Source organism: Palaemon carinicauda, chromosome 1 (assembly GCF_036898095.1).
Source record: "Palaemon carinicauda isolate YSFRI2023 chromosome 1, ASM3689809v2, whole genome shotgun sequence".
NCBI classification, from domain to species: domain Eukaryota; kingdom Metazoa; phylum Arthropoda; class Malacostraca; order Decapoda; family Palaemonidae; genus Palaemon; species Palaemon carinicauda.
The window spans coordinates 302,296,214-302,308,713 of record NC_090725.1 but is presented as its reverse complement, the minus strand read 5'-3'; the positions used below and the strand labels follow the sequence as shown (position 1 = coordinate 302,308,713).

The 12,500-nt window shown below is 35.1% G+C and overlaps 1 protein-coding gene across 1 annotated transcript in view; it reads right to left on the bottom strand.

Moving 5' to 3' along the window:
- Tusp (WD40 superfamily protein Tusp) overlaps positions 1-12,500 on the bottom strand; it is a 407,606-nt gene that overhangs the window by 53,001 nt on the left and 342,105 nt on the right. Inside the window, 2 exon segments of the mRNA XM_068393024.1 lie at positions 6,770-6,931; positions 11,738-11,850. Of these exon segments, the coding sequence (XP_068249125.1) occupies positions 6,770-6,931; positions 11,738-11,850 (275 nt within the window).

The following is a 12,500-nucleotide window of genomic DNA, read 5'->3' as shown; positions in this document are numbered from 1 at the left end:
TGGCGAAATGTAACCGAGGCCCTTTAAGTCAATAGGCGTAGGAGGAGATGGTGATGATTATGCCTTTATCAGCGGTATTTTTGTTATGAATTTGTCCAAATTTAGGTATTTTCGTATTCCCTCCATGCTTCTGTATCTACATGTATCTTTCACCTTTTGTCTCTTTCATTCCAATTTTTTTTGTGGTTTTTACTTCCATACTCAACGTTAATACGTATCTATTGTCTGGGTTGTTTGCCCTCTTTTGTAGGTGCCAGAATATGCTCAGCTTTCATCCCAGGTCGTTGTTTCTCTTTGAAAGAGGGTAGATTCTTTGGCATCCTGCAGTATCCTAGATAATCTTCAGTTTAGACGTTTCTTATCTCAAAACATCCAAAGCTTGTATTTAAAATGGCTTTAGTCTCTAAAAAATTCTGAGATCTTTTCTGGTGAAATCTTTTATTTTGTTTTATTTCAAACATTTAAAATTTATCCTTATAATATGTTTGTAAAATTATACTTTTCTTGTAAATCAGTACACTTATATGTACTGTTTTTATGTAGTTTATTTATTGCATCCGTACGCTTAGGCAGATAGTTTGTATAATAATAAATGAAATACAGAAGTGTAGTGTTAGATGGACTTGGAGGTGTCCACGTATTCTAAAGATTTCATATCATATTTCATTAGAAAACGTATATCATGATAGAATGACTATAATAAAATTGTCACAAAGTATTGGTTACTACAGTTAATTTCCCCCCCTCCCCCCAAAAAAAGCTTAATTGTTTGCCAATGGGACGAAGGGGACTCGAGAAATGAAAAGCAACTGTTTTTAAAATATTCTATTTTGATTATCAAGTACTTCTCATGTAGTTTCCTTATTTCCTTAACTCACTGGGCTGTTTTCTCTGTTGGAGCCCCAAGGCTTGTAGCATCCTACTTTTCCAACTAGTGTTATAGCTTAGCAAGTATTAATGATAATATTAAGCATTATCATCATCATCACCACCATCTCCTCCTCCGCCAATTGACAGAAAGGGCCTCAGTTAGATTTCGCCGGTCGTCTCTATCATAAGCTTTTAAATCAATACTTCTCCATTCATCATCTACTTCACGCTTCATAGTTCTCAGCCAAGTAGGCCTGGGTCTTTTAACTCTTCTAGTGCCTTGTGGAGCCCAGTTGAAAGTTTGGTGAACTAATCATTCTTGGGGAGTGCGAAGAGGATGCCCAAAATCATCTCCATCTACCTCTCACCATGATCTCATCCACATATGGCACTTGAGTAATATCTCTTATAGTTTCATTTCTAATCTTGTCCTGGCATTTAATGAAAATTTATTAGTGGCTGATGATGGTAACTGACATAATTTAAGAATGAAAGCACATGAAAGTAATATCTATGGGAGGATTAAGTAGATAAAAAGAAAACAAATAAAGATTTTCCTTACAACAAGGAAATATTTATCTACTGAAAGGGTTTAAAAAAACTAGAGATATTATTTGTAAAGAACAGATTAATGAAATGTTGTCATTTTATCGATATGGTTGTTAGAGATTATGTCGAATTGGTTTCTTAAGCTGCTTTGTATAGAAACGATTATAGCAATGTGGATTCAAGACACGTGATAATATCATTAATCACCAGTGACATTTGATTAAAAACAAGATTATTACCTTGAGGCGTTTGTGAAAACTTACCTAACGACAGTCTCTCTCTCTCTCTCTCTCTCTCTCTCTCTCTCTCTCTCTCTCTCTCTCTCTCTCTCTCTCTCTCTCTCTCTCGAAGTGATGTATATGAACATAACTGGTATTGCGGGAATTTGAATGAAATGTTTCATAGGATTTTATTGGGATAAACGAAGCAAAAACTATATTTAATTTAATGGTTTCTTTCAATCGAAAGTTTCATGAAAGCCTGTTGCACCAGTCTACGCCAAATTTTCTGAAAATCATTTCATGAAGTTATACTTGATTCAGTGCTGTTAACAGATTTGGAGAATAGTATTTAGGGTATTATAGTTCTCAGGGACGGAGCAATTACTGCTTTCGATACAACTAATTTGTAAGGAACGAAGCCTTCAAGTGCTCTCTTATTTTAACGGATCTTCTTATATAAATCTCTCTCTCTCTCTCTCTCTCTCTCTCTCTCTCTCTCTCTCTCTCTCTCTCTCTCTCTCTCTCTCTCTCTCTCTCTCTCTAGAATTATTGGTTTATATTTTAAATTTTAGTATTTTTTACGTTTGGTTCTTTGATAATGTCCCCTTTATTTATATCAAGGATTATTTTTTCGCAAGGTAAATCGTGTTAAGTTATTTGGTGTTCATGTAGCTGGCGTTTGCAGCATGTTTACAATTCCAGGAAGTGTAATACAGTGTGTTAGCCAGTTGGGAAGACGATAGGGAAATAAAATCTCAAATTTGAGGAGACCATCTAAGAGAAATCTCAGATATAATACGCTAACCCACCTCGTCATTCATGGAACTCTAAAAGAATTAAAGATGGATATAATGGTTACTTTACCTATCTCTCCGAAAACCGTTTTTTAGTAAAAATCTTCATAATATACATGGATTGCTACGTTTTCTCACATATTCTTATAAACAAACCCGAAATTGTCTTATAGTAACCCAAAATAATAACAGGATTTGCAAGTCAAAAAGATAGTGATAACAGCTCGACCGGTAAATCTCAGGGCTTATAAGCAAAAGGAAATATCAATATTGAATACTGATTTATTCCATGATAATGTATAAATGGGAATTTACTTGCTATCAATAGTAAGTAGTTGTGATCGTGGAATGATCGCTTGCACTTATCTGGAGTGAGTTTAAATGATTTTTGTAACGGGTGAAGGCACAGAGGTGAATATTGAATTATTCTGTCAAGTCGTGGATACAGAAAGGGAGACGGACACACCTTTAAACGCAGAGGTGTAGGTGGTTTAGACACATAACAGATACAATAATGGAACACAAAGTGTTGGTTAAGATAAGGACCAGCCTCCACAGAGAATCGACCTGGGGCATCTTACGTATCGGAAAAAGAAATGTCGGAGTTCAAGAATCTCTCTCTCTCTCTCTCTCTCTCTCTCTCTCTCCTCTCTCTCTCTCTCTCTCTCTCTCTCTCTCTCTCTCTCAAATTAAGTTGCCTTTGTGATACTCATTACCTCCGACAGTGATGATGGACGGAGATATCCATTCAACCCTGTTTGTTTGTTTACTAGTCTTTGTTACAGGATATATCCAAAAGTTATGGACGGACACCGTTGAAATTTATGCTCTTAAACATGACGTAAGAGATGATAATTTTGTTCTCTCTCTCTCTCTCTCTCTCTCTCTCTCTCTCTCTCTCTCTCTCTCTCTCTCTCTCTCTCTCATTATGATCATATTTATAGACATAACTGCAAAGGCTTGGAACCAATTTTGTGTAGGTCGAACAAAAAGCAACGAAAATGGTGGTTCGGAGATGCATGTACATAGCCCAAATATTGCCCAGTTTAGGAATAAAAAGGATTTCAAGTGTCTGTTTATTAAATAATGATGAAGTATCCTAGAGGGTGTAGCGAGGCTGCATGACCCTCCTGACTCCTGTAGCTCAATGGAACCGAGTAAAAAAAAAGAAAAAAGTGAGAGAGAAGCTACTTGGCAGCAGAGAAATAGAAGCTAGATAAGTTTACATTTATCAGATTATACAGCTTACAGCAGTATAAGTAAAGTTATGCGGGTGTAAATAAGTTGTTAAATATTTAATTGGAGCTATTAATTTTGATAATGTGGCAATATAGATAAAAAAGATGCAATTAGACGTTGCTTTATGAAATCTCGCACGATAACCTTCTTTTGGTTTCGTTATTAGATATTTTAGTGTCTTTTAGTGCTAGCCAAAAGTTTTTTGTGAAAATTCAATAATTTGGTATGTCATTTAATGGTCAAAAGTATCACTTTCTATTAGATTCGTTTTATTATGTTTAGATATTTATGGTTTTTCAAGGATTTTATTGATATTTGTAGAAAAGAATACACATTTGGGCATATGAAGTGGTTAGCATATATGTTGGTAAGATGTACAAACGTGATTTATTTGTACTTAAGTTGACCAAACATTAAAAGGGTAGGAAATAAACTCTTTGTTAGTCAAACTAGTGATCCAAAATAAGAAAGTTCAATTCAAGGGTTAATTTGCTAGTGCGAGTTGATTAAATTTTGAATACCATACTAATAGGCAAAGCTGGGTCAGTAGCATAGAGGTTTTGAAGGTGGGCAGAGTGCAAAATTTATTAAGCAAACAGTATTTCAGGTTATGCCATTCCCATGTAACAGGTTTTCATAAATTTTAACCAATAGCCATATTGGAGTGGATTCTAATACTAGTGATTTAATAGTGTTTAAAACTAAATGGATCACCATAAAATCACTAGCAGATAATATAGTTTAAGACAAGTAGGTTGTAAACATCAGGACTATCAAAATGAACCAGAGAACCAGTGAAAAACGAACGTTTTGGCAATGGAAAAGTTCATATAGTCCAACTGAGTAAAAGAGAGGAAGGAAAAACAAATCTTATAACAAAAGTCATTGGATATTTTGGCAAGGAATCGAAAACTATTTTCTAGAAGAGATGTGTTCAAGGTACTGTGATTATTTGTTTGTTATAAGAAATACCTAAGTTTTTTTTTATAAGTCCTGAGGTAAAAGGAAAAGTTTGAGAGAGAGTAAGTTTCAACTGAAGTAGTTTCTGATTCAATATAGCAACTTCTTCCCATCCATATTAAAAGTGAGGAAGAACACTAAAATCTGCCTACTGGGCATTGTTTGCTGGTAGGATAAGATAGGAGTAATTCAGAGAATCTAAAGTAGGTAATAATTATACATTCTAGTTGTCTTAATTTAAATTTGATAGCATTAGTTCTTTTTGAAGCGTGTTTTTACATACAAATAATCAACGGCAAGAAGTTACAGCAGAAGGTAAAATCATTTGAATCAATTTGAAGTTAGATTCCACTTCTAGAGTCTAAATTAAGTAAAGGATTAAAGGGATTAGTCCATTTAGATTTGATGGCTTAAATATGAGAATTTCTCAACCTTCTTGTCATATACAGCACCTTTTATATGGGAAAAATTCTAATCTAGGCCTCATATTTGTTGGCTAAATTGAAATGTTAGGATTTACTATCCAATTCAATGTTGGCATTATTTTCGTTATAATATCTATATTCTAAATGTTTGCCTTCTCATAGGACAACAATATGTAGGTTATACTGCTCAATGTTACCATAGTAGGAAGCCACAGTAAATGTAATTTACTATCGTTGTGGTTCCTACTGTTGGCCTAAAATACAGTGTTAAAGGTTTTAAAGGCCGCTTATGAATGGCAGAGACAAGGGACAGGGACATTGCCCTATCAAGTACGACAATGCCCTAGAAACTGACCATATATACATATGATCAGCGCCCAAGCCCCTTCTTTCCACCCAAGCTAGGACTAAGGAGGACCAGGCAATGGCTGCTGATGACTCAGCAGATAGACCTGTAGGCTCCCCAAAACACCCCATCCTTAGCTCACAAAGATAGGGAGATTGCAGAGACTCAAAGAAACTAACGAGTTTGAGCGGCTCGGGAGCATTTCATCTTCTATAGGAATTTCAACTCTTGTGGTTCTATGGAATGGGAAGCGTTACTTTGGACTCAAGTCATTAGCCCATACTATTACAGAAGTGTTTGTGGATTATCACCTGATAGAAATGATATGGACGTCAATTTTAAGGGATTCACCAGAAATGGCTGATGTTGTGGTGATTTGTGACACATGGGAATCTTCCTCGATTCGGCAGCAGAAATACAACGTACACATACATACACCTTACACACACACGCGCACACACCAATATATATATATATATATATATATATATATATATATATATATATATATATATATATATATATATATATGATCTGTGTGTAAGTGTTTAAGCACGTGCCTATATAATATAGTTTTTTTTATGTGTTTATCCTGGAGAGAGAGAGAGTAACGTCATTTTGTCTTATTCTTAATTTTTTTTAGCAAGGCTTAATAGCTTTCCATACTGTATAATTATGTTCAAGGGGCCTCAAAGTCACCCATCCAATTACCTAGTGGACCCAATATTGCTGAATTATGCTCGTCTAACAACCAGCGATGCAGCGAAGGGATTACTGTTTGGACTTGCGGTGTGATTCTTTAGCATCCTTACTACCAAATGAGAGGGCTAGGTTCATGCCTAAGTCCTTACCATTCTATTTTATAGTCTCTCTCTCTCTCTCTCTCTCTCTCTCTCTCTCTCTCTCTCTCTCTCTCTCTCTCTCTCTCTCTCTCTCTCTACCAGTTGTTTTCTTTTGGTGTTACCGTAATTTTAAATATATGTTTTTTGTATTATTATTATTATTATTATTATTATTATTATTATTGTTGTTATTATTATAGACTGAAATTCCCATTTAAAGACTTTCAAGGTCGTTTTTGATAATATTCTTTTTAAATTTCAATCCAAGGTTAGAGAAAGCATTTATACGAATAGCGTTCATATAGTTTTTGATGATTACTATAAGCAATATCGAATATCCTAATTAGCTTTCGCACGTTTACCTGTAATACATTTTAACCGAAGCCACTTACCTTTCGAACGTTACCTGTAATACATTTTAACCGAAGCCACTTACCTTTCGTACGTTACCTGTAATACATTTTAACCGAAGCCACTTACCTTTCGTAAGTTACCTGTATTAATTTTAAAGTAAGCCACTTACCTGACATAAAGGCAAATGATGCGTGTATCGAAGTGTCCCATTGTTGGTGTAGAACTTCACTATATTTCTCACGGGTTGGTTTGTGGCCGTGGCCACAGAGCACCCTTCGTCAGGAGAGTGTCCGGCCACGGCTAAGAGCTCGCCCGAGTTTGTCCACTCGACCTAGAAAAGAAGTGTTCTGGAGTAGTATCCGATCTATTACAATGACATTAGCCATGTCTTGGAATATTTTTAATTTTTAGTGGACTTTTACATCGTCTATTGAAGGATTACGTTGTTTGTGTAGAACATTTTATGATTTTATATTTTATTTCCATTATTGGGTGAAAAGTAAAGATTTATCATTTATGTTGGAAATTTTACCTTAGCATATAACCCTGCATACATACAATACATAACTATGCATATATTTATATATATATATATATATATATATATATACACATATATCATGTCTATATATATATATATATATATATATATATATATATATATATATATATATATATATATGCATTTATTCAATAGGCCTATTATCCAAACACTACCATAGAAAAATAAACAACCATTATGGTTGATGAGGTTAACAGATATAAGATTAATATGGAATTCAAGATGCCTCATCTCTGTCTTGTTGAAGGTAAAAGGACTAATTAAGCTTTTGGTCCCATGAGTTTTAAGACTCTCTTGATGATGTTTATGTGATAGTATACCCAAACAGTATTTTTCCCTTTTGATAAAGACAGCTGATTTCATTGCTATTGAGTTGTCGGTTATTTTTTTTATAATAGTTTGAAGAGGTTCTATTTGTTGATTACCTCTCAATTTCTTTTTTTCATTTGTTATCCAAAGTTTTGGAATGTCTTGGCAATACTTGTGAATACAAAATTTGGAGTTTTACTATCGTAATGGCCTTGGTGTTTTTTATCCTCCTCTGACAATATCTCTTATTGCACTGAAATGCGGTTATTATTGTCTTAAAGTTCCATTGACTGGTCTCGACTTTCATGCTGCTTTTGACCATATTAATCATGGGATTCATATTTTCGAACTTTAGCAGTAGAGAATTGAAGAATAATTTCTTACCATTATTATTGAAATACTAGTGTATCCGAGTCATCAAAAATTACGTCTAAATATTTAAATAGATTTGCACGGACATGAATACACACAGATTTAAACCTAACTACTTACCTAACTAAAACCCGCTAGTTCGGCAATTTGTGGGATAGAGTGGTTTCCGAGTGTACCTCATGTGGTATCCCCACTCACCAGGGTATGACTGCTACCTCCGTTCATGCAACCAGTAGCATTGCAAATGTTGGTATGTTTGTGCTTTCGTATGTTCATTCTTGAATGTAGATCATGATTATTATGATAGTGAATTAGTTACTATTGGGTGATGCAGTCGGGGTGCTACAACTTATGTGTTGGTAGTTTATTGTTAAGTTTAAATAAGTATGCTAAAGGTAATCATCTGTTTTGTAGTTTATCTATCCTGTTGAGTATTGTTTTCATTCCTGGTTTTCAGCTGTTGAATCTTTTGTTCTAATTTGCCTGACAAAAACTTGTGGTACATTAATTGCCTTTTCTTAACAAAACTTGCTGTACATTAAACCCCTTTCCGTGATCTGGATATTAATCTCTTGAACTATAATTCAGTTAGTTAGTTCTTTGTGCATGTTGCATAAGATTTTTCATAATTCTGTTCATCCTTTGCATTCAGATGTTCCAAGACTGTACCATACTGTACTTGGTACTAGATGTGATGAGATTGTGGAATTTTGTTCCTAATTTGGCGGTGGAATCGGTGGAACTTCAGAAGTTCAAACTTGTTGAAAATGCTTTTATGTTTAACAGGTTGACACAAGTCCCGCTCCACAGTGTATACTGTATGTTATTCATCTGTTTCAACGTTGTATTTTTTCTTCCCCACCGTTATTTCTACATGAAGGAGTCGGTTGTATGATGCACCTTCTCCAATGAGTACCTGATGCGTCCCCTGTAAATACCCTCAATCGAAGGCACCCCCTTCCAGCAAATCTCTTCTCTCCTTATAATCTTTCACCTTATCTCGCTATCTAATTCTCTTACTCCCTCTTGATCTTTTTTCCCTTAATAGGTTCCTCCCAAGCTCTCCTCGCTCCTCTCCACCGTCCATCCTCACCACGTGTCCATACCATCTCAGTCGTGGTACTATTATCACCTCTGTAATCTTTACAACGCCTCCCATTCTTAATTCATTTTCCAATCTTTCAAACAGTTATATCCAACGTTGTTACTGATCTTAGTGTATTTTATCTTTCTATTACATCTCATGCATAGTTTATTTCCCCATTCCCTTTTCGCATTGGGCTGCTTTCCCTGTTGGAACCCTTAGACTTGTACCATCAAACAATTTAGTGTCATTTTCCAAGTACGGTGTATCTTATCTAGTAATAATAACAGTGATATGTAGAAATGCCGGCTTCGTGCACCATCATAAAAAACCCTAGATATAATGGTTGTGGAAGTACACTTGCATCCATCCTGCTGTCTTCATCCACTACTTCTCGAGCAACGGTATCGCCCTACAAGACAAGTACTCGACTACTCAAGTGGAATATAATTGCTGTACTTGGTTTTTATGGCAGATCTTACTTTCTAAAAATAACCATATATTTAATTAAGGAACTTTGTTATTCCTCGAGAAGTACGTTTTTTTTTTTTTTTTTTTTTTTTTACCAATAGTGAAAACGCAATTAATTCAGTTCTGACTTAGGAAGAATATGTTATATGTCACTTTTCACATGAAAATATTTTATTTCATAATTGGGGGACCCAATTCATCCAATCCAAAAGAATATCTTACGATTTAATCTTACGTAACGTTATTAGCTAGTTTTAAGAAACTACGCCTGTTTTTTACCGATATGTTAATATATGTGGAGATTATATATTTTGTACATATGCAATACTAATAGGTCTGCATGTGTATGCTTGCTTTCATCCCTATGGACTGGTGACGCATGAGCCTATGTCTTGCACTGGATGGGGCATACTCAAAACAACCAAAGGCTTTCAACGGTTATACGAATATCTGGATGCATCATAAAAAAAAATTGTATATTTTTCTCTCTATTCAGACCATCGGTAGAGAATATTAACATCACCAGCGTCACAAGCATAATGATATTTCATCAAATGCAAATGTGAATAATGAAAGGCTTCGCGTGAAATGTAAAGATTTCAATTTGATGCAAGTTGGTTAACTCTCTCTCTCTCTCTCTCTCTCTCTCTCTCTCTCTCTCTCTCTCTCTCTCTCTCTCTCTCTCTCTCTCTCTCTCTAATACACACGTAAAATTGGGAATGTCTCTCTAGGAAAGAGCAAATGCGTATTCTAATTACGTTTATTTAACCAATAACGAGTTATTTGATCAAGAATTTTATATTTTCGCTATACTTGGAAATAAGTTATAGGAACTTTTAAAACTGTTGAAGTAATGGTACTAAGTGAAAAAGATTATTTCACTCATAAATATACCAATAAAATATTCAATGGTTATTTCAGAACTCTCGATCACTACAGCGTTTCTGTATTTAAGAATTGGGAAAGGGTTATTGTTCCACAACTAGGCAGATCATGAAAAATAAACTACTGGTGATGTCTCAAACAACCATACACCTATAAAACTTCACGTCCTTAAGATGTACCATAATAAAATTATAAATCGATTGAGTTTGATTCCTAACACAAAGACTCGATCGATAAGTGTCACGACTGAGATGGTGTGGGCATATGTATGGGTGCATGCATGGAGAGGAGTGAGGAGGGCATAGGAGGACCCTGTAATGGAGAGAAGATCAAGATGGAGGCAAAGATTTAATGGCGAGATAACATGAAGGATGATATGGAGAAAAGAGGTTTGGTGGAAGAAGATGCCTTTGATCGAAGGCATTGGAGAGGGTGCATCAGGCAACCGACCCCTTAATGTAAAGATAACGGTGGGGAAGATGACGAAAACAAGGACTCGATTTCGAGACCTAGCGAGGATGGGATAAGCACTTTATCATATTTCCAATTTCAGATTTAGAAGTTTACATAAGTAATAGTGCCCATTAGGAAAATAGCAATTTAGAAGTTCACTGCGTGGCCGGTCTGAATAACAGACAGAAAACTTGCATAACATTTGCAAGGTCTAAAGTTCTATCAAATTTTGCTGCCTACTAGTAGACCCCGCCGTGCATGGATCATGATTCTTTCTTTACTTCAATCTGCCTTTTATTTATATGAGCACGAGTTACATTCTCCTTTTCAAATCAACTTCAGAGGGCAGCCAGTATATATATATATATATATATATATATATATATATATATATATATATACACACACACCTACATACACACACACACACACTAGGTGGTTTATTCTTCATTCGAATGCTCTCTGTATAACTCAAGGAATTCTTCTGTTACTCCACATTACCGTTCATCACATTATTATTGTTATTATTATTATTATTATTATTATTATTATTATTACGTCATGTGAAAGAGTTGAAAATGTAGTTGCCACCCCACCCCTGCAACCCCACCTACGTGCGTGTAATTATAAGGAGGATTTTCGGGATCATTCTAATATTCCTTTTTTATGTCTTATGCATCCAAGTAGGGACCCACCCCATCAAACCTGAAAAAAATGCTCCAAAATTCTTCTTTACAACACTTTATTATGACAAGTTATTGTATAAAAGATATTACTGGTATGCAACCAGTAAGTATCCTAAAACCAGGTCCAAAAAAAAAAAAAAAAAAAAAAAGTAGAAGGTTGGAGTTGGAGGCATAATTGTTTATAATTTTTTATTTTTTTTTTTGCCAAAGAGAAATCTATTCCTGGAAAAGATTAAGACATGTTCGTAAGGCGAAATAAATTATGTTCGTAAGGCGAAATAAATTATCAGTACGAGGAAGTACGGCTTTCCATACCTGGACACCCCTGAGGGATGTTCTGATGACCGTTGGGGTCAGGTCATCGTGCGTCTTTAGGAGGTAGACCAGTCCCGTTTGAAACACAACTGCCAGCAGCCATGATGCTTCATCTGCAGATAAAAGAAAGGGAATAGGTAATTTGTCGTCGCATCAATCAATCTCTCTCTCTCTCTCTCTCTCTCTCTCTCTCTCTCTCTCTCTCTCTCTCTCTCTCTCTCTCTCTCTCTCTCTCTCTCTCACACATATTTATATATTATATATATATATATATATATATATTTATATATATATGTGTGTATATATATATATATGTATATATATTTATATATATATAAAATATATACACACACGCTCATGACGTATAATAACTATGTGTGTATGTGTGTGTATTTCTTTCCGGTTACGCTCATGACCTATAACAACTGTGTGTGTGTGTATTCCTTCCCGGTTACGCTCATGACGTATAACAACTATTTCTCTCCACGTCTCTCAGGTATGGGTAGAGGGAATAGTTATACCCTGGTAATAGTGGTTGTTATAATAGGAGGAGAGTGTGAGAAGTGTTGAATCTGTGTATGTGTGTTTGTGTGTGTGCATATCTATAAATATTTCGCCGTCATTTTTGACTGGTCGCGCATATGGGTGTGTATGAATGTACCTAGTAAAAGCAGTTAAAAGAAAAAATATATAATTGTTTGTATAGTGTAAGTCAGGGAGACTTACAATTGGAATAAAGAAACGTGGAACACACATTTAAGCC